Source organism: Plectropomus leopardus, chromosome 9, assembly GCF_026936395.1.
Source record: "Plectropomus leopardus strain MGB_pleo_1.0 chromosome 9, ASM2693639v1, whole genome shotgun sequence".
Taxonomy (NCBI): domain Eukaryota; kingdom Metazoa; phylum Chordata; class Actinopteri; order Perciformes; family Serranidae; genus Plectropomus; species Plectropomus leopardus.
Window position 1 is genome coordinate 21,060,736 of NC_142184.1, and position 22,934 is coordinate 21,083,669.

Sequence of the window (22,934 nt, forward strand, 5' to 3'; positions counted from 1 at the left end):
TTATTCTGAATGTATACAGAATATTCACAGTAGGTGACACTGAATATGTGATTGTACCTGCAGTACTCGACTCATCCACTGAAAGCTGTCTTCCTCACTGGCGTCAGGTCTCTGCTCTGCCACGATCACTATTCTCTCGTCATAAAACACCGTCACTGAGAACACAGCGATCCTGCGAAAAAGACAACAGAGATATCATCACTAACACAGGGAGAGGCTGCAGGATGCTAAACAGATTCTTCATTTTTTAGTTGAACATAAAGGAGCAATTTTTCTAATTCACCAAAAAATATTGCAAAATTATCACTTCTCATGCACCCCTGTTCTCTGTTATGAGATAAAATTGTAAAAACACACAAAGCACAGTGGCTCACAGGGAGCAGTCAGTGTCTCACCTCCCCCTGTAAACTGTTTTCACAGGTTCCACTGCCAGCGCGGTGGCCACCAGGTCGTCTGCGTTGTGACGTCGCCCACTCACCATCAGCAGCCCCTCAATCTTCCCCACAACAAACACCAGACTGCCCTGTGGAGCAGACATTTTATCTCAATGAGAAAAAGTCTCATCTTATTTCTTCAGCCAAACCTCAGAAAAATAACTCATTATTTCTGTGTATGTATGCCTTACCGGTCCTACAAATCCAAGCAGACCAGTCCGGGTGAAGGGGATTTCTCCTATGGGTGCTCCAGCTTGGTTGACGGGGATCACCTACATATGAGTGGAGAAATTAAAGTTCACCCTGACATTATATTTCAAAGGTATGGCATAATAATTATGAAACTAGTTAAAAGTTACGTTAAGAGGTGGTTTATTGCCTAAAAATATTTAAATGAAGAAATGTGCTGGATAAAAACACACCTGAGAGAATAATTTGGAGGATATGTGAAGAAATACAATGCAACGGTTTTACTGTAACTGTGTCTCCACCTAGTGGATCATTTAAACCTGTGCTACATTCCCATCCATCCATTTTCTAAACCAGCTCGTCCTGAGCAGGACGGAGGGAGACTAATCCCAGCAAACACTTGACACGAGGCAGATGACGCCCTGAATATGTCACCTGGAAGTTCATTATAAAGTGTTAACATGACTTTTTTAAGTAGGCATTTCTTGTCTCATGCCAAATATTTAATTAACAGCCAAAGTCTGTCACATGGTTACATACTCTGCTCCAGTATTTTGGAAAAAATTCTATGCAAAATTCAACATCAAGTACAGGTGTAAAATGAGTTGTGTCATATGTATTCTTAAATATTAGTTTTGAACTTTGACGGACCTCGAATGTGTTCTTGGTGACACCAGGCAGACCGTAGTACATGGTCCCTCCAGCCCGAGAGTTGATCACAATCTCTCCTATTTCATCTGTCTTGCACAGCTGAGGAGGCCCGTCAGGTTTCACAATGCACATCAGAGCTGAAACAAACAAACAGGTCACAACATTACATAAGACAAGCTAAAGTAGGAATGTAGACTAAATGTGGCAGCTACAGTGCCAACTCCGCCAACTCTGGTGGCTAACCTCCAGGCATGATGTGGCCCACATCCTGAACAGTGAGAGCAGAGTTCTTGTCCTCTGTGTTCACCCTGATCACCCCGTGGCTCAGCCCGCCCATCGACAGGATGGCTCTGGCTGGTAGTGGAGCTCCTCGTGCACCAGGCCTGCGGGAAACAAACAAAGCGAAGTGATGTGTGAGAGAAATAATTAATGGATCAGACGGGGAGGCAGCAGACAGTTAACCCATTATGTAGATCTACTCATTTACACCCAAAGTCTCAGTCTCAAAGCAAAGCGGTTTCAGTCTTTTTGTCTTCAACAATACAGAAAAAGTAAAGGAAAATCACAGTTTGATTTAGTTTTAGTTTGAATTTGATTTAATCTTAAAAGGTAGTGCATCACTTCAGCCGTGACATCATTTTTAACTTGAACTAATAAAAATATGAAGTTAGGAAGAGATGTACATTTTAAGTGACTACTTTGTATAAGCACAGAAGTCATATCAGTTTGTGTGAAAATCACAAATCTCTTCATTTAGTTGTCTTTGTGTCTTTTATTATGGGTGAATTTCACCAGCCAACACGTCTCCTCACTTCCCTCATTCACGTCTCAGCCTCGCATCTTAGCTCCTCCCAACAACCATGTGATAGAGAGATGCGAGAAGAGACATGCGGACAAATGAACTGAAGCTGCTTAATGAGAGATCCATAGTTCCATAGCGCCAGTCTTAAGGAACGTCAGTTACTGTGCCACATGCGGAGGTGCAGCATATATAAGGCACACCACTTGATAAAAGACTTTCACAGAGGATACATCTGTGTTTCGTTGCTCTGAGCTCCTCTAGAGGCCTCCTCATCTCCCTGAGGTGCATTTAAGGGATTGGAAGATCATCCAAGATAGCTGAGGGTGAACCATTTCCACGATGCACGAGTAGAGCGAGGAAGCACACGTTAATGAAAAGCACTACTGATCTCTCTCCTTCAGTCCTTTCATCCTCACCATTCCCATTTCCACATTTAACCTAAAAACTCACTAAATGTATGTGACTTAATGCTGAGTATTTTGTGCTAAGCTTCTCTTGTTGCCACACTAGTTTTTTACGTTGTATCAAAGTGTCTCTTCCCAGAGTATGCGAGTCTGCAGATGTGGTACCTGCGTATGGCTACAGTCAGTGCCTCAGGTGAGGTGGCACATGGACAGATCACCTCAGGCTTCAAACCATGAGACTGAAACACATTCAGGAAGGCATCACACGACGACACAGACCCTGTCAACAAACAATGGGATAAAAACATTACCAAAACAGGGCCATACACATAAGTTCACACCATAACAGTTCTTCATCACAAAGAAACCATGTTTATGCAGGTGAAGTGACTCACATGGGTTTGCTCCATCAGCCACAATAAGCATACGTATGGAGGACAGGTTGGTGTCCTTCTGTTCTTTGTGGGCCATCATGGCCCAGTGGAGGTCACGGCACTTCACTAAGGCCACACGTGCTATCAGAGGGTAAAGGAATATGTTATATATGGTGCACTTACATATTGTAATTTCAGTTTGTTTAATAATTTTTGCATATTTTTTGTGTTTGCTGTGCCCTTTCTACTTGACTTTTGCTGCCATTTCAAAATGTTGTTAATTTTAGTGGTTTGTAGGTATTTTTTTAAATCTATATCAAATTGTGTAGACAGTAGAATAATAAAACCACACTGATGTGGGACATAAATTAAGATTGGACATTGGCTGAACCTTTGTGAATGTGGACCCTCTGCACCCAGGACATGGGACATGCTTTCATGACAGCATATGGCACGGTGATGGTGTGAATTCTGTTCATGACACTCTAGGAAAAAAATACAAATATTGTCAGTGTCACATGGTGCCACATACTAACATTAAAAAGGTAAACTAGTCTGGATACACAAAACAAACTGTTGCATTTAATCTCACCGTTAAGACGCCGTGCCACATGCCCATATCCTTCTTGCAGTCCAATACATTGACCAGTGTCTCTCCTAAAACAGAAAACACAAAGATCCTCAGCTAATCATCTCTGTGGTGTCTCTCTGCGATCAACAGCTGAGTGCTGCTAAACTTGTAAAAATCACGTTTAATGCTTAGTTTCCCAAAGTATCTCACCCTTACACACACACAACCCCACACACACACACACACACATCAAGAGAGTTAGCGTAAGAGAGGCAGGAGAGGTTTACATTACATAAGGTATTGAGCTCTGACCTTCACAGTAGTTACAGGCCTGCGTCAGGGCCTGACAGTGGGTCAGCATGGAGATCTTGGACACAGCAACTCCCATCACCGTCCCCTCTTTACTGGCCTTGTACTTTAGTGGAAGACACACACACACACACAAATGTGGGCGAAGCTAAATAAGAGTAAAAGCTCTCGGGAAAAAAAAACAATCATACTAATCATAAATAAATTTAATGTATAAAGCTATAGCACATCTAGAGCTCTATTTGCAGGGGGAATAGTATTACCAGGAGACCTTGTGAGATTTAGAAATTAACCCTCCTAGGTCTGTGTTTAGTGCAGTGCATTCGCACAGAATAAGCAAATTATTTTGCTTATTTTGCTTAGCAGAGTACTTTGTAATTTACTCAAATATGCTGACATTATCCCTCAGATATGATGTCATGGCTCTGTGTAACGAACAACAGCCCACAAAGCCTGTTTGAGCAGTGCATGCACCTACTTTGAGCAAGCACTTGGTCGCTTAAAGGGTCGCTGGCGATATTTAGTGAAAAGAAATTACTCTCAAACTTAAGGAAATGAAAAAGAATTGCTCCCAAAATGCTGCAAAAATGTTCATTAATAGGCCAATTGCAAGCGTAGCCTCCATGATTCTCGATCAGGGAAGAGGTAGAAAAAGGGCACAACAGAGAAATATGGTATGGTGAAATACGGTGGGTAATTTGTGGTGGATCGTGGTGGATTACAGACATGGCAGATTTGCGCAGGATTAAGTTTACAGATGTCCTCTGTAATTATTAAAAATTTGCAGTCAACAGTCCCCAGGTAGCACTAGTCCAGTGCGAACAGGGCTCAAGAGTTAGATGTTAATTTTACAAGGCATGAAAAAGGCATTAACACAATAAATCATATTATAGAGACTTGGAAAATTTAGAGTTGAGACAGTGGAGAAATGTAATATCATATTATTTACTTTCCCAAGTTTCTCATGCAGGGTGGATGAAGGAAAATCAATCAAATTTTGTTGGATTACCAAAGTAGAAATGCCAAAAGTGAATGTATGTTGTGAAGAGTACCTCTATGTAGGCGGTGTCTGTGTTGGCAGTTGGGATGTGAGGCTGCCAGTCTTTGGATGGTTTGGTCAGATACTTGGTGTCTGTCACTACCCATTTCATCCTTGGCCATCCTGGTATCACAGAGAAACACAGAGATATTTTAGCTGACACAAAGCCAAAAGAAAGTGTGTTTTGGTACACTCTGCACAAATCTGACAATCTTCACCTTGTGACCTCCTGGTTTTAAGGTTAAAGGTGAACAGTAGATACTTTACAAGCAGGATGACCACTGTGCTTTACACACTGTGGTCCTAAAGTGGCCAGTGAACACCACACTGTATATATAATGAGTCCATCTAATGGGTCCCTAAAAGACTGAGACAGAAACGACTTCTGCTGAGTGAGCAGCATTGAATATAGTGCATTTGGGCTGACTGACCTTTGAACTGGATGATCTCTCCGTTTGGTGTCTTAGGCAGCCCTTTGAGACACACCTCACTGGTCAATGCTAGACTAACACCACAGCTGCCCAACAGGAAGCCAATCTGCTGGCTGCCTGCATCCTATGGAGAGGGACAAGGGTCAGGAGAAAGTGATACACACAGAAGAGAAGACAGAATGCTGTGACAATTAAAAACCACATATACACTCTAGCTACCAATATATTGGTCATATTATATATATATTATACAGTCATGACTAGAAGCACAGAGATGGCATTATGGCTAGTAAATAAATAGTTGCTCGGTTACAATTGACCTAGTTTAAAGGGACAGTTTACCCAGAACTGAAAAAACACATTTTTCCTTTTACCTGTCGTGCTAACTATCAGTCTAGATTGTTTTAGAGTGGGTTGCACAGTGTAGGAGATATCAGTCGTAGAGATGTCTCGCTTCTTTTTGATATGATGGAACTAGATGGCACTCGTCTTGTGGTGCTCAAAGTGCCAAAAAATACATTTTAAAAACTCAACAGCAACATCTCTTTCCAGAAATCATGACCCGGTCACTCAAGATAATCAACAGACCTTGTGTGAGCAGTTTCATGTAGGAACTATTTTCTTTCTACTGAACTACACCCGTCATTGTATCACTGAGCAGAAGGAAGCGTGCATCTACTGATAGCTCACCTTGTGCTACTGAGCTAGCTAAAGTTTCAGCTCAGCCAAGGAGGACACCATTAATGTTAAATCTTGTGCTTACACAAGCATGAGCCTTTTGTTCCTGAATAGATACTTGCTTCCTTCTGTGCTGTAATACTGTAGACTGTTGTTATTCAGTAGCTAGAAAACAGTTTGAACATAAAAGTGCTCTACCACCAATATCTCCAACACTCAGCAACTCACACCAAAACTATCCAGATTGCTTAACAACACTACAGGTGAGAGGAAAAATATGTGTTTTTGATTTGTGATGAACCGTCACTTTAAGTGATATACAATTCAAGATAACCAAGACTAATATTGTCACAAAAAATCTCATTTTGTATTTCCACCACAGAGGAATTCACTTAGCAACAGAGACATCATTACCTGTCGTGACAGTGGTACCTCAATGGGCACAGGGATGACCTCAGCCAACAGGCAGCCGTAGAAAGCCACCCAGAACATACCGGGGTCGCTGTTTGGGTACACCAGTGCCACCTAAAAAACAGAAAAAGTTATTTTCCATGTTTCTTTATACTTTACATACTAAGTGGTGACTGACAGACTCTTACCCGATCTCCAGGTTGCAGGACAGGTTCTGTCTTGGTGCCCAGTTTATTCAGCAGTGTATAGGCCAGTTTCAGACTGCGACTCCACAGTTTTCCTGTGGAGAAGAAAAGCGAATAATGATTTAAAAAATGTCCAGTTTGTTGTCTATTTACCATGTTGTATAACTGATCCAGGATAGATCAGTTCCACTCCCACTGCAGCTCGTGTAGGAAATGTGCTGTACATGTAGGTGTTGTTCTGCTCAGGCGGGCCAACAAATATTTATTCAGTTGAACCAACTCATATGCAAGAGATAAACCTAACATTTACATCTCACAGACACAATAACATGAGCATTAACTTTGGACTATAAACCATTGTTGTTTATTATTTCTATGAGTGGAGGTGCTGCTCACCGTATGTGAGTGTGTAGAGGGGTTTGCCGGTGATGTCCAGAGCAGTGAGGGCAGGACTCTTGGCCTGTGTGGCCCCCCAGCGAGCAAGGGCAGCCTGCAGGGCAGGAGGCCAGTTACTGACCACTCCGAGGGGCTCCCCCTTCACTGGGATGATTTGACGTCCCTCAGGCTTCGGGGTGTTGGGGTCCGGCTGGGGCACTGGACAAAGGCACAGAGGAGAGGGGACACAGTAGATGATAAGGAGAAGCAAACTGCTTGCAACATTAATTCCTGCCGAGTGCAGTTTAGTTTGAAATGCTGGTTCTAATAATAAATCCATTTTGGACAGTTTCTTCCCGTTGAGTGTATTTTTACCAGTTACAGTTCTATTTCAATAACTGTAAAAATAATCAAAATAATCCAACATTGCAAAAGTTGATATAAAAACAGCAAAAAAAAAATCCACCTGCTATCAGTCTGTGTGAAGCGACCAGAGGTTCGCAAATTTATCTGTTTGGCAAATTAAATGGTGTCAACAGGACATTTCACATACTATTATTAATGGTAGAACTGTGGCCAGGCATGTGCACAGACAGATTAAGGGTGGTGGTCTTTTGTCCCCTGACTAGAAAAGTGCCCTTTTTGCAAGACATATCTTTCTATTTCTTTTTAAAAAAAATGTATAACTTAGTTTTTTAAGCTTGGTGCATTAAAAGAATGATGCAGTCCCCAAATGTCTGTGCATGTTGCTGTCCATGACATGTCCCTTTTTCAAATGAAATGTCCTCTAGTGTTCAATACCCCGTCATACCACTTACTTGGTTAAAAATCTTGGTGTTTTTCAATTACAAAATACTCAAAAGAAATTGGCATTTCAAATACAAGTGGAGTCTTCATACACGAAGTCTGCATGAATCTCAGGTTGACTTTAAAGGCAAATAATAATAAATAAAAATCACTGCCACCTAGATTTTTCACTTAGTTAGATGTTCAGTTCCAGATTTATATAGTTATTTAGGTATCTATTATAATAGTTTGATATGCCATGCTTCAGATTTATTTAGGTATCTATTTTTATGACTTCCAGTTTCTAAGTCAAAGATTGTTCATTTCTGACCGTGTGAAAAAATAGGCTTGGAAATCGATGGATTTAACAGCTTTTTTAAAATTTTCCAGCTCCAGAATATTGTTAATATATTGGCCTTTATATATCAACTATCAGTCAACCTCAAGAAGCAACCCATCCATCAGATTGTGAGATGTTTTTTTAACATACTTTCTGTGATTATAAAATGAGTTAGGTCTTGATTCTGTGATTATTTCAGTTGACTTAAAAAAGAAAAACATGAATATAATGCACACTCTGTCTCTCACCTTCTACAATTTCCTCAGAGTCATCGAGGAAGAATTCGCTGAGTGGTGGTCTCTTCGGCCGTTTGAGTGTGTTCAACAGCTGCTGGATCTTAGTGGACACCCTGCTGCTGACAGGCACGCCTGGACAAACACCGAGACAACAGCCACTGTCACAAACATGAAAACAAACAACCCAACTGACACAAGCACACACCCACACATGCAATTCTATTCTAACACAAACACTAATCTACTCGATCACGCACACTCATACAGGCAGAACCCTACGCACTAGCACGCAGTCAGGATCAGATTCAGCAGCAGGAAGGATTCAAAGGGAAATTGGTAGGAGACATAGATTGGACGATCTTTAGGAAAATCAAATGTAGGAGATTCTCTACGTCTAAACCTAGGACACGAGACACACATAGAGACAGAGAGACAGACACCAGGCTGGAAAGCAAGCTGATTTTGGGCTCCTCAGCATCCCTCCCCTTCCCCGATTTCGACTTATATTACCTTTTCTTTTTCCTTTTTTTAATGAAAGGCAAGACAGGGACAGGATTAATGGACCCAAAAGAAAGAACAAAAAAGATCTGTGATTAGCAGCATTCACCACACAGTGAAATGAGGATGATGTTGAAGATGAATCTGGGTGAACATGGGCAGAGGGTTTATGGATTTGAACGTGCTCCAGTCAGCTTCGTCACTGCAATGCTGTGAGCCATACGGTCAACGCAAAACAGAAAACGTCACTCAGCTGCCATGATTAGCACATGCAAATGGTTTGACCTTCCAATTTGGAGAAGATTGATAACCAGGTGACAGTTAGCATGTTCAACACATTTCAAGAACAGAAAACTATGATTTTTCTCCCCACAATATGGAAAAAGAACACCCTGACATATACATTTAAACCACTAACAGACATTTCTAAACTTTTTGGCTTGTGTGAGAATACCGTCAGCAGTGTCCAGCATGCTGGAGCGGCTCTGTCCACGGCTCATGCCCCTGACCGCTGGCGGCAGGTCCACCCTGGACCCTCTCTCCTGGGGAGTGGAGGATGTCACATCTGGGGGGACACTGTTTTCTGGAGGATAGGAAGTAGGAGGAGGTCATGGGAAAACAGCCAACCATCACTGTTATGTATCAGTTCATATCAAAGCTAATAATTAGTTTACCTATGCGTGTGTGTGCCAGCACATCTGCTAACAAAGAAGCAGCAGGTGGGGGCTGGGGCTGTGGCTGTGTCTTGGGCTCTCCATGGGAGAGGGTGGAGGAAGCAGACGAGGACGTGGAGGAGCTTTGGACGGAACGGTTGATCCAGTAATCAGGGCTCTGCAGGCTCTGAGCTAGCACTGCACTGAGAGCTGCCTTTCTGCGCAGTGAGCCCTCATCCTCTGATGCAGAAGATGTGTCTGATGGAATGAGATTAGATGTTTTGTTTTTTTTATACATAATTTAGCCTAAAAGGGCACATTTATAGTTTTGCTTGCTCCACAGGGGGTCCACAGGGGCTGAAGGTTTTTGATCAAACAGCAGGTCCCATAATTACAACACCCACCACTTACCCACTGAGTTTGAGAAATCTAGTTTACCTGGGGGCGTGCAGGTGTCTATGGGCGACTGGACAAAGGCTGAGCGTCTCTTGGTTGGCATGGGCAGTGCCATCTTCTCTTCTTTGTGTTTGGCCAGCGCTGCCTGAACAGCCTCCGTGTGGATGTCTACATCAACAATAAAAACACATAAAGAGACAAATAAGTGAGGTAGACAGAAAGAAAGAGTAAGTGACAGGCTGATGCTTTCTTATTGCTGGATAGAGCTGCAACAATGGGTCAATTAGTTGTCAACCAACTTATTTGATTACTAAATTGGTTTGAGTAATGTTTTAAGAAAAAAAAGTCAAAATTCTCCAATTTCAATTTCTTAAATGTGAAATGGAAACTACACATCTTTGGGTTGCAGACAGAACACGATATTTAAGGACGTCATCTTGTGCTTTGGGAACCACCTATTTACATTATTCATAATTTTCTGACATTGTAGAGACAAACAACTCATTGATTATTAGAAAAATATCCACAGAATAATCGACAATGAAAATAATTGCTAGTCGCAGCCCTACTGCTGTTCGGTATTTATTTCCTCTGCCAAGAAGGTAACGTCCTCCATTCAGGCTGTTTGTCTGTCAGCAGGATTACGGACAAACTGCTGTTCCGATTTTCACAAAACTTGGTGGACGGGTGTAGCGTGGGCTAGGGAAGAATCCATAATATTTAATTTTTTTATATTTACAAGAATGCACGATATATCGGACTGGCAAGTTCCTTATCCTCTTTTAAATCCCTCTTAAAAACACATCTTCATAAATGCGCTTTCACAGGGTTAATGGTCTGAACTTTCTGAATTCTTAAAACCTATTTATATACACAGGCATTCTCTTAACCTTTTCTGTGAAGCACTTTGTAACTTTGTTTTAAAAAGCATTAAATAAATAGAGTTTATCATTGCTGTTATTATTATTATCATGATTACTAATAATAATCTGAGGCGGATCAGAATCACAGGGTGGATTCACTTCATTTTTTTTCTTTCATTCAGATTCTGAGATAGGGCGTTTGGCCTTGGCAGTGGTCTGCACTCTTTGATTTCCTTCTTCTTTAATTTGTTTTATTCTTTTGTTATAGTGTTTTGTTTTGTTTTTTTATCTATGCTGTGTACCTGATCTGTAGCGCTCGTCTCTGGCCCCTCCACTGCGATGTGCGCGGTGGTGTTTGGCAGCTGAAGATGTGGAGGGCCCCGGAGCCTCAGGACTCGGGCTGGGGTCAGCACTATGGCCTGGGGAAAGCTGCACATCTGGCAGAGACAGATCCACATCTAGAGAACAGATTTGTGCAAAGTAAAAAAAAAACACATGTAGAGAGACATCAATAAACAACAACAAACATGAGCTTTTTGAACGCTCCACATAATGCCATTACAGCTACATGTTGGCATAAATATTACATTAAACTCTGAGAAGCTTTCTAAATTTAGCAACACTACTGAGCCTCTGAGCATGAAGTGAAATAAGGACATGCACTTGACTGATGCAACTTATACCGTTAATTCAGTACATGAAACTAGGCTAGACACAAGCAAATATATTTTTAGTCAACTCCTCTCAGAGGGCCTGGGCAACAGAGTCCCTGTGTAGAAGATGGTTCAGAGGGAAAAGAAGCCTGATGGGATGGATGGAGAAGCAGGAGGTGAACATTGGAGTTTCAAAGCTTCCCAATACCTGCATTGACATCCAGGGCACACTGCCCAGAACCCACTGACGACAATCAAAATTTAATTTCAGTGCTTAAAATGGAAATTATCCACATTAAATTACGATCCCTGCAGTCCTTTTCTATTCCCTGTGTGTGTTACCGCTTCACATGAAAGTGTTGTTGCTCAAGCCACAACAGGCAAAGGTTACACTGGTAGGACAGGAAGTCAAGTATTCAACTTTTTTTAAAAAAAAAATCTCACAGTGACACATAAAGAAGGATTTTTTACATGCCAATGCTAATGTGGCACAACTCTGTCTAAGGAAACACCACACCCTCGTATGAGTCAGCTGACTGAGGAAAAACTGAACAGATCAGCTTACCAACGAGGACAGAGGTGACGGGCTCATAGCAGTAGAGCGAAACTCTGGTACTTCCCCGCTTCTGTGTCTTTTCGTAAACCGACACTGGTTAAAGCCAACTGTGTTTGTGGGTTCACAATCAAGAGCACACACTCTGTGGCAAACAGTGGTTTTGTTATTCTGGGGATTTCTACAGTGGGTTTGTGAAGAAGCTGTTAGATGTTACTGCATGCCAGTGATACTCAACACAGTATTTTATCTCACTTAGTTTTAGGAATTGTGTGTCTTTTAGTCTTAGTATTTTATAGTGTTGTTTGTTGTATGAGCAACGTCAAAGACAATGTTCTTTCATGACAGACAATAAAGATTTTCAAAAAAGTACCAGTGGAGGATCCCCTGCACTGCCTGCAAAGCTCCTAGCTAAGCCCCTACAAACCTAAAATCCTAGAAACGTCTTAAAACCCCAAAATATCCCAAAATCCTCAAAACATCCTGAAATCCGAGAAATGTCCCAAAATGTTACAAACATCCTAAAGTCCTTAAAATCCTAGAATGTGCTAAAATTCCAGAAATGTCCTTAAGTCCTGGAAACATGTATGGGGTTACTGCAACTGGCCCCTGTCATTTTGCAAAAGTGGCCCCCAACCAAGTCAAGTGAGTATCCCTGCAGTATACACTGTTGTCACATGTGGAATTCCCATATTGGCCACTAGAGTGCCACAGAAAGCCAGAAATTCTCCTTGAAAACTTGGACAAAGAGAATTACAGATACACTGGATATTCAGTGAAGCTACTTTTTTATTTAATAGCTGGGGTGAAAAATAAAACCACGCTATTTTTTTCTATGTAATTTTCTATACAGATGGGGGGAGTCATCAGCTGGGATGAAACAACCAGCAGACTGAACTCTCATAACAGGATGAGTTCTTCTGATGGAATCACTTTGGTTTCATGGCCAGCATCAAAAATGCTGACAGAGAAGGTGAAAATCACACAGGGAAGAAAGAGTACTCATATGCAAAATGACTAAAACCAAAGAGCAGAAGAGTTGGTCTTACTTGGCAAATGGGGGATGTAGGAGGCCAACAGCTTGGCTCTCTTCTTCTCATAGCCCTTCTGCGTGATGTCACCTAGGAGAGAGGACAGCGACACCACACCGTTATGTTAGTCATAATTACCACACAAACACCGGACAACTCTGCGCATATGAACCAGATAAAGTACACACAACACTCCTCTGACACTCGCATGCACGCGCGCACACACACACACACACACACACACACACACACACACACACACACACACACACACACACACACACACCCACACACACACACACACACACACACACACACACACACACAGAGAGAGAGCCTCTGCTTTGGCTAATACATTTGCAGGGGTTGAGTCATAATAATAATCCTCTTTAAACCAGATCCACTGAACTCCACATGTTGACGCTCAGTCCATTTACAACTAGGCAAAGAGATAACACCATTGTTTGGCCTTACATTAGCCCCGGGGGAATAAACATGACGAGTGCATAAAACCTTCTCCAGGCTATGAAACCCAAATATGATTATAGTGACTAGCAGATAACCGTTTGTGGCAGAGAACAATGGCGAAACTGAAGGCTATCGGGAACAGTTAGGATAGTGAGCAGAGCAAAAAGGAAGCCATGTGAGCCAGTTTCACATGGGACTCTACAATTTATCTGCTCCACCTCCCCCCTCTTTTTCCCACTGTACACCCCACCCCTTCCTCATTTGGCCTTGGACAGACAGGACTCTTGCCGCTACCAAAGTTTGTTGGAGAGAAACAGAGGCAAGATAAAGTCCGCTTAACTGGGACCCCAAAACACACAGTTTGCTTGAGCAGCAAACATGCATGCAAGACACACCCTCTCCCAGTCAAGTCCAAAGTCTGGCCTGGGGGCCAACTGTGGCCCTCAGACTGATTTTAAATGGCCCTTGACTTGTCTTTTAAAATATACTATATACAAAGATACTATGATTAACAGTATTTTGTGTATGTGTGATTTTTATGTATTTGCTGTTTCCACCGAGGAACACTGGACGTTAGTGTTTGTAGTAACACTTGAGTGCTATCCTCTGGGATTTTTTTGTCATGATACTCATGTGAGTTGTGGTGCCATGAAATTAAATAAAAGTCAAATAAAATCAAATATTGGTTTATCAAGCAAGATCACTTTGTATTTACTTTAATTAACCTCACAACTGCAGGACAATCATACAGTTTGTAGACGTGCACCAAGTAGGAACTAAATGGGAGAAACTAATGTGTTCATAAACAGACACTAAAGAAGCAAACAAATGGTTACCTAACTCAAAATATTTCCTGCAACATAGAAGAAAAAAAGCATAAAGTCAACAACAACGGCTGCCGCTTTCAGGAATGGTGGAAAAGTTGTATGCTTTTTCACTTAAAAATGTTGTGTGCTGTCTCATTTGTATGCTATTTCTGTTTTTCTTTTCTTTTTTTAACCCATATGATGTGGGAGGCAGCTGGTATTTTTTCTACATTATCTAATCTGGCCCCCATTCTAAAAAGTTTGGAACCCTATCCAGTTCACTGACATACACCCTCCTTTAAAACACAAACACTATTCTCAGTTATTCCACTTCTCATGTGTCCAGTGATAACACCGTATGCTATGTCAAGTGCAATGTGCCAAAGGACTGCTTAGCCTCAATCCCGGCACCTCCACCAATCTGACTGGTGACAACAAGGAAAAACCCTCGTCCAGCCAGCTGGGAGGGGGAGAAAATCAGAGATAACAAGAAGGAGAGGGGCTGAGAGTCACTGGCAGAAGTGGGAACAAACTTAGCGTGGTGTGTGTATGAAACAACAATGGAAAGAAAATGAGGAGATGGAGAGGAGCGCCAAAGTTCAACAACAGATTGAAGGGTGGTGGGCTGGATAAGCCGGCAATGGGTGGGGAATCCCATGTGTGACTCTGACTCTGTGTGTCTTAAAGCTTTCTCACACTCTGGTCACTGTGCGCTGGTGTGTGGCGTTTGCCTGGAAAAACAACTAAATGAAAAGGGGAGCTCTCTTCAGGATTTGAGTATGTAGATTGCCAGGGTTTGACTTTTGGAGACTTTTTATTTTTTATCCTTCCCATGCAGGAAACTCTAGAGATTTCACAACACTGAAATCATGGGAAACAAGGGAACAGAGAGGGAGCAGAGGGAGTGCACATCATTTGCAAAGAAACAAAACAGCAGAGACAAAGTTAGAGAGTTTTAGAGAAAGTGTGGTTCAGTGCTGACTGCTTTGTTATTCTCTGCGTTAGAAAGCTCAAATGAGGTGACCAGCAGTCAGCTCAGACTTCATGCCTGGGTACACACACTGGCCTCAAATGTACTTGGGACAAAAAAAAAGAAAAAAAAAAAAGTAGCAAAGTGTGTTGCCGTCTCTTTGTTTCTCCAACTCTTAGGCATGCTACTGGTGTGTTAATGTGGGGGAAAACACTCCCAGACAGACATGCAAGTCCAGCAATCAGCAGCAAATTGATTGTATTGGACTGGAACGTCATTGTTGTTGGAGACGGGGTTCTGTCAAAGCCTGGTCCTGGTGTCCAAGTGGTGCCCGCAGGGATGAAGGGAGGGATGGAAAGATGGAGGGAGGGTCATTAACACAGACAGAGGAGAGTCTGTATTAGTGTGAGGGCATAACAACAGGCGTGGACTGGCACGGCCACACTGGCTCTGTGGCTGGCAGCGGGCAGAGAGACACGGAGGGCTCTAGGGCTGAGAGAGTGACTGTGACAGCTGCTTCAAAACAGAGGAAAAGCTGTATGTTTTGAGAGCAAGAATGTGGTGTTTTGAGTGTGAGCACGAGCAAAACAGCACAGTGCCTTTGTGTGTGTGTGTGTGTGAGTGTGTGTGTAATATGAGGTCAGGGGACAGGATATGAGCGTTACTCCACCCTGTGTGTGCGCTGCCAAAATCGTCTCCCTGTGTCTGTCTACAGAAAGAGGAATGTGCTGATTGGAGAACACCATGCTAGCAGAGAGGACAAACTTGCCAGGAGAGCTAGCCCATTGGCCAAAAACTCCCCTGAGGTGCAGGAAGTGAATGTATTTGTGTGTGTACATGTGTGTGTACACAGCTGGTGCAGGTTAAGGGGTGCTACAGTACACAGAGGAATGACTGCTGACTGAGCCCCGAGCAGGGTTGCATTACAGGCCCTCTCTGTAAAATGTGTGTCAGTGTGTCAAACCAGAAGGATCATGTGTGTTTTGTTGTCCTGGCATATGTTGGGTCTGCTCAACGCAGAAGTAGTAAAGGCAGTTTTACCAAAATATGTGTGTAATAATGTCTCTTAGATGCACTGATTTATATGGATGTAGTGATCCAATGATCTGGATCGATATATATCGATTCAATGATCAGCAATGCAATTTGATTGATGCGTGAAGTGTAAACATCGATCCATATTATCATCTTTAGGATGCGCTTTTATTTTGAAATTCTGCATCACAGTCAATCAGTGGCAGGCAGATGATGGCGAGCAGCAAAGAGAAAGACAAAGAAGATAACGCTGTTTACTCAGGAATAAATCAGCAGTGTAATAATATTCAGGATTTCACAATAAAATAAGAGTCAACAGACATAGCACATGTCAGATGTAAACAATGTCGTTAATGGACTTACGAAAACGTACCTGCCGGGTAGTTATCTTACTCCATTAACTTCTATTAGCAGCACAGCAGCATTTCAGTAATGATCTGCTAAAAAAAGCATGCATGCTGGCTGAAATTCAACTCTGCTGTTGTGGCGGGAAATGGGTTGACTTAAATCAGCGGTGAGTAACAAAAAGTGTAAATAATATATCTAAATTGTTGAGCTAAACTCCAATAGCCACTAAGCTAATTTATGCAATGTAAAAGTGCTTAACCCTTTGAAAACTGGATCAACACCATTTTTTCTTGTGCTGCATAAACCCTTTGAAACCTGAGCAAATAGGTTTACGTCTCTTCAGAAACATTGGGGGAAAGGCAATAAGGACGCTGGTAAAAATGTGACAAGAAAATGTTAAAAATGGGAGAGAGCAAGAAAAAGATAGAAAAAGAATATTAGAAAATGATCCAAAAAAAAGGTGAAATGTCAAGAAATTCTATTGATCATCATAATCCTTCATTCATCCATCCAGGCTTTACAGTTTGTCTTTATCGAGCTGGTTGTGTAAACCGGCCGACCAATGCGGCTGTTTGACAGCTCGTTCAAGTCAAGATGACAGTGACCCTCTGACTCTTCCTTTAAACTGCTGCTGCTGACCTCTGACCTCAGGACCAGTCAGATGGAGGGCTGATCCTCTAGCAGCTGACAGCACAGGGTCACAGAGGGGATAAACACACACATAAACAGCGCTCGCAGTTACACTAATAATTATAGCGAGCTACATTCTGACAGGAAGGGATTTTACAGTCGGAGTCATGCATCCAGGCATTAGTGACCACTTCAGTTTTAATCTGCACTGGTATTCTGCAGCACATTGGAGCCTTTGTGATTGTGCAGCTCATCTGTGTGCTCACCATGATGGTTAAAGCCAGCCATTAAATGCATCCATTCAGATTTATACAAATCTGCTGCCAAATTTTGACAAAACGTACAATTTGATCTATTCACATATCATTTTGTGAGTGAAAAAAAGTATTTTATTGCTGGAAAGATGGTCTTTGCATAAAATCGGGCTTCTATACAGTAGAAAGAATCAAAGGCTTTTGAAATTAATACTACATGATCAGAGAAAAGAAAGGAGAAGGAATGTGGCATTCACTTTTGGTCAAAAGATAGAAAACCTACAACTACAGGAATGCATATTTCTGCCGCGCCAAACCAATAGGCGAGCTTGGCTGTTTTGACACAGAAAACAATATTGCTGCCAATGATCTGAAATTACTGAAATTTCTGAAAACATTTTAGACTAGAAAAAGGTGACAAAGTAACATAATATTGATTCAGATTTTGTCAGTACTGCTTGGTTTTACCATTTCATCTTATTCATATCAGCCTAAATTTTTGTATTCTAGAAACTGAGCACTGAAATATGTTTCCTAGGACATTTTAGGTGAGAAACAGGCAATAGAGTGATAGAATCTCTAACAGAAGTGTGCGAGAGAGAGAGGCAGGCCACTCTTGATCCGCTTCAATACTCTTTGAGTCTGCGGTGGCAGGTATATGCAGGGTTTCCCACACATTCATCTATTTGTAGCAGCCCGCCACAAAATAAAACAACTGGTGCGACATATTAATTTTCTATCTTTTGGAGCTGGACCTTTCATTATGTTGAAATACCATTTGGTTATTCCTTGCACCACACAATCGGAGCACAAAGCATGCTCTGGGCACAGATGGAGCGGTAGAAGGTCAGGCAAAGCGAGAGTGAAACTTGCTTTCATTCACCTTTGCAGCAGCCACTCCTCTCATTCATCAATCTGATCAGCTCTGATCTGATCGACTGATCAATTATCCACCCGGCTTATCAAACTATATTAAACTATTGGAGCGCTCTGCCTGTGCTGCATTCAAAGAGCAGCAAAAACCTAATAAGATGGAGGGAAGTTTACTATGGTTCATTTTAGGGGTGTTCTGACTGAGTTTTTATTCCCCAGATCCCAATCCAAGTCATTTAAAATTGAGTACCTTACAATACCATGTCCAATACCTCAATTTTTCTGAAATATTACTAGCCACAGTGTTATGATACAAAGCTGCTTAAAAATTGGAAAAGTATCCTTTTCAACTTTTTTTGTGTATTTAAAAAAAAACATTCAGCGATGAATGAAATCAACTGGTGCTTTAAGTTTACTTGTTAGGTGTCCAGAGTGATAGATATATATTATTGGCCTGTTAAATTCAGATTGTAGCTTATGTGAAAGAAATCCAAGAAAAACACTGAGCTGCCCAGATGCCGGAGTACTTAATAGGTACTGAACATTAATGTCCAGATAGTGATTTCCATGGACTTTTCCAGCCCACAAGCAGCTGATATGTTGAATCATCTGACTAACTGTAGCTGACACACTGAAAATGGTGTTTCTTAGGTCACTTTTAACGATGGACTGAATATTTAGCTTTCTCAAACAGACCTAAAGAGGAACACTAATACCACATCAATGGTGAATAAATGATGAGTCAGGACGAGCTAGGAAGGAAAGGCTGAGGTTATGGTTATAAGTGCACGCTGTGTGTGGGGAATTCATAATGAAACTCAAATGGACTGGGACAAATCCTCACCAGAGGCACATAAAACCTTCTACAAGACCCCAGGTTATTCAGCAATGGGTGAAATTAATATTGGAATTAGAAGAGGACTTGAAAGGATTTTTTTCAGTTTGTTAATAATCTGAACAAGCAGTTTAATTCCAGCTGCCACTATCAGCAAACAGCACTTCATAAAACTCAACAACAGAGTCAATGTGCTCCCCAGCTATAATTTCAATCAGAGTAACACCTGCTGCCAACATTTATACTGCAACAGTCCTTCTTCTTCTTGACTGATATTACTTGGCTTGTGAAAATTGTTTTTAATTTTGGAAAATGCTCCCCTTTGCCTGAGAGGCTTAGTGAAGTGCTTTTTTGATGCCAAAGTTTTCCATCTGTTTTGTGGTCAGTGCAAAATTTTCTTAAATGAAAAACTCACTGGCAATTTGAAAATGCAAGAGTTTAAGTGCCTTTAGTTATTAAAGTAGAGATGAAGCATCCTGTGTTACAGATGAATATAGTGGTATGAACATATTTCTGCCAGCAATCCAGGGATCAGATGATTGAAACGCTCCTAACAGTGTACCAAAATGCTAAAAACGAGTTTCCCAGGGGTCTCAATAACAGTCAGAGGTCACTGTTGGGCTACTGTTTGCTCTCCTAGACAGAATGAAGAGCTAATAGTTGATGCTAGCAGACAGGAGAGAGCAATAAACACCTGCCCATCTACCAACTTGCCCAACACACACAGGGACAATCAGATTAAAGTAAAGTCCAGTGTACATTTGTGTTGTGTGTGTGTGTGGTGGGGAGTAGTGAATGGCTTATGGAATCAGCTGATTAGCCTTCAAGCACACCCAAAAATTCAAAGATCATGTATGAACAAATAGTAAAAGGACCTGTTCTTCTAAAGCACCTTTTTAGTCTTACAACCACTCAAAGTGCTTTTACACTACTTGCCACAATCACTCATTCACTAGGGTAGCAAAGTTTATTGAAATATTATCAAAACTGCAATATGGTCAAATATTGCAAGGGCTGCAAGGTAAAATGTGTCACAACATAACATACCATCATAAATGAAGCACTGTAGGCTTGGGTGGTATCTATATTTTTCATACTTTAACACCCTCCTGGAATTTTACGGGGTACATGGTATATGACGGTACCTGTGCGCCGGTGTTCCCCCCAGCGGCACCGCCAACCACCGCGTTGGCTATGTTCTGCAGGCAGTTACGCCATTTTCAGTCTACTTAATGTGACAAAATGTCAAAAACAGGTAATATTTTTACACCCATTTTCCGTTTTAAACAGAGAAACACAACTATACACATTCAGAATTCATGCTTCTCTCTTTCACTTAAATTAAGATTTCTGCAATGCGAAACTTATTGTTTTTTTTGGGGGGGGGGCGGTCAAGGCCCATGCTTCGCTGCTCAGGCGCAACTCATGTAGAGACACTGAGTATTGCTGATTTTTTGTGCACTACGCACATGGTCTTTAGCAAAAATAGACAGCGAAATAGTCTTTTGATAATTATATTGACTCTATACCAGCTTTTACTATATCTGTCACATACATGAGGAAATACAAATTTATCGGTTGTACTCAACTTTTCCTGTTTCTGTTTAAAAATAAAAGCCCCCTGGCAGCGTTTCTGTCAACAGAATCCCTTCAGCTGTTGACACAAGGCATTTTACGGTAAGACAGTTGCAGGGCCATGTTGTTGACAATGCAGTAGCTTGCACTGCGTCAAAAATGAGTGGAGTATGTGCTTTTAATTGTGGAAATACAGTAATTATAACAGCCGGCAGCTCTGCAGCAGCGCCGCGACAACAGCCAATATGAACACACATTGCTCACGCATGAAATGTGGCCTGGGCGTAACTTCAATAGAGAGATTTATAATCACACCATCAGGACTTCTATATACACTCGTATACGTAACACCGTAATACTGCCCATACCTAGAGCACTGTGGTGCTACATAGATGCTCCCACCTACAAATCATATTCCAGACATTAAGGGAACATGCATAATTGGTACAGACCCCAAGCAAAAATGACATTATCATCAATTTCATATATTTTCAGTTACAATGAGATGCAAAATCATGACTCATATCAGAGTCACAATATCTGCCAAAATAATCGCAATATCATTTTTTTGCATATCATCAACCCCTACCATTCACACACACATTTATACACTGGTGGCTGTGGCTACCATATAAGGTGACACCTGCTAATTAGTTAAACCTTTACAAGCACTTACAGGGGGCAATTCGGGGTCAGTATCTTGTCTAAGGATACCTTGACATGCAGGTTGGAGGAGCTGGGGATCATATCACTGATCTTTCTGATTAGTGGACAACCCGCTCTACATTCTCAGCCAGACATTGACTCATTATTTGGCTTCAATCAGCAGCTCTATAGCTCTCTCTGTCTGTTGAATGGTTGACAAGAGTTTCCCCTCCCTTTGGCAGCCACATTTTTTGCCCTCAGAGGCTGAAATTTGGCATGGAGGTTGCAGCTATTGCAAAACTTCTCACTTGTTCACCTCTTTGCCAAAGATGCGGCAACAACACTTGTGTCTCATCTCATTGTGTCGTTCTCTGTCGATGTTGCAAACAAAGAGGACTTCCATACTATGTACAAACCACTGCGACCCCCCCTTATATCCACACATGTATTTATCCCCCCCACTGGTAGAGCGCTGTAATTACTGTGGGGATAGATTAGCCTGGTGGCATCCAGCTTTAGGAGGAAGCGACATGACTGTTTCAGTCACCCACGATTTCCTCTTGCCTCACAGTATCAGTTCCTCTCCCTGCATGCACACACAGGTTACCACATGACTGCACACAAACACACACACACGCGTCAGTGAGGATAACTGCCTACATTATACAGATAGTGGTAAATAAAACCTCCTTTTCACATCCTGAGAATCATCCAGCGTTTGCATTTTTGGCTCTATCCTAATCTGTAATCTCAGATTACATGTTAACCTAACAGATTACATTGCTCCGTCTGGACATTTGTGTGGACTTGTTAAAAGGATAGATGGCAAAAATGTCTAAACTGAGACAAGCCTCCGAGCCTGTAGTGTATGACTATCTTCTAACCCTGTGAGGTCATGCTCAGGCTTCTAGCCAGCGATACTGGTTCGATCTGCACAAAGCTGTCTTTGTTTATCAGTGGTTTATTGTCTGTGATAAATGAGATGCCAACATACAGCACTGTTACAACTCAATCTCACGAGAAATAGATACCAACAAAAGAAAGCCATTCTCCCGTAGGGTCTTAGTGAGCAGATGACAGCAAGGAGACACAGAGCACAACCGCAAACAGAAATACTCACACAAACAGCCACAGTATGCACATTTACATGTAAATACACACATAAACACAGGGGCTGAGAGAGGAACTGACATCACCCACAGGATCTTATTTATAGAGCAGAAACACAAAAACAACGGGCAGACTGTGCTGAGAACATGGGTAAATAGCACTCGGCAGGAAATGCAAATGAATGAGTCTGACATCAAGGCTATTTAATAGCACCTGGTTGTTGGGTAAAGTAGATGTTAGAGGCTTATTTCCACAGTTCATGCTCTAATATTAAAGCAGTCAGACAAGAGGAAAATTAGTAAATTCCTCTGGATTTGCATTCCCACGCGTGATTTATTCTGTCTGTTTTCATTTTAATACTGTGAATTAGAAGTGATACAATTAGTCTATTAATCAAATAGTTAGGTGACAGAAAAATCAATGGCAACTACATTGACCACTAGTCAATAATTTATTTTTCAGGAAAATACCAAACATAACCTTGTTCCAGCTTATATATTATGAGGATTGCTGCTTAACTGTC

At 41.7% G+C, this 22,934-nt stretch overlaps 1 protein-coding gene across 1 annotated transcript in view; it reads right to left on the reverse strand.

Moving 5' to 3' along the window:
• dip2ba (DIP2 acetate--CoA ligase B (putative)a) overlaps positions 1 to 22,934 on the reverse strand; it is a 53,128-nt gene that overhangs the window by 14,172 nt on the left and 16,022 nt on the right. The window contains exons 2-22 of the mRNA XM_088082205.1: positions 12,881 to 12,952; positions 10,928 to 11,083; positions 9,805 to 9,930; positions 9,388 to 9,624; positions 9,168 to 9,296; positions 8,228 to 8,347; positions 6,875 to 7,072; positions 6,482 to 6,573; positions 6,297 to 6,407; positions 5,205 to 5,328; positions 4,787 to 4,896; positions 3,738 to 3,840; positions 3,447 to 3,511; positions 3,246 to 3,339; positions 2,876 to 2,995; positions 2,646 to 2,760; positions 1,518 to 1,657; positions 1,275 to 1,411; positions 626 to 706; positions 396 to 523; positions 58 to 172 (exon numbers count right to left, since the gene is read on the reverse strand). Coding sequence (XP_087938331.1) covers positions 58 to 172; positions 396 to 523; positions 626 to 706; positions 1,275 to 1,411; positions 1,518 to 1,657; positions 2,646 to 2,760; positions 2,876 to 2,995; positions 3,246 to 3,339; positions 3,447 to 3,511; positions 3,738 to 3,840; positions 4,787 to 4,896; positions 5,205 to 5,328; positions 6,297 to 6,407; positions 6,482 to 6,573; positions 6,875 to 7,072; positions 8,228 to 8,347; positions 9,168 to 9,296; positions 9,388 to 9,624; positions 9,805 to 9,930; positions 10,928 to 11,083; positions 12,881 to 12,952 — 2,573 coding nt within the window. The remainder of the gene's footprint in view (positions 1 to 57; positions 173 to 395; positions 524 to 625; positions 707 to 1,274; positions 1,412 to 1,517; positions 1,658 to 2,645; positions 2,761 to 2,875; positions 2,996 to 3,245; positions 3,340 to 3,446; positions 3,512 to 3,737; positions 3,841 to 4,786; positions 4,897 to 5,204; positions 5,329 to 6,296; positions 6,408 to 6,481; positions 6,574 to 6,874; positions 7,073 to 8,227; positions 8,348 to 9,167; positions 9,297 to 9,387; positions 9,625 to 9,804; positions 9,931 to 10,927; positions 11,084 to 12,880; positions 12,953 to 22,934) is intronic.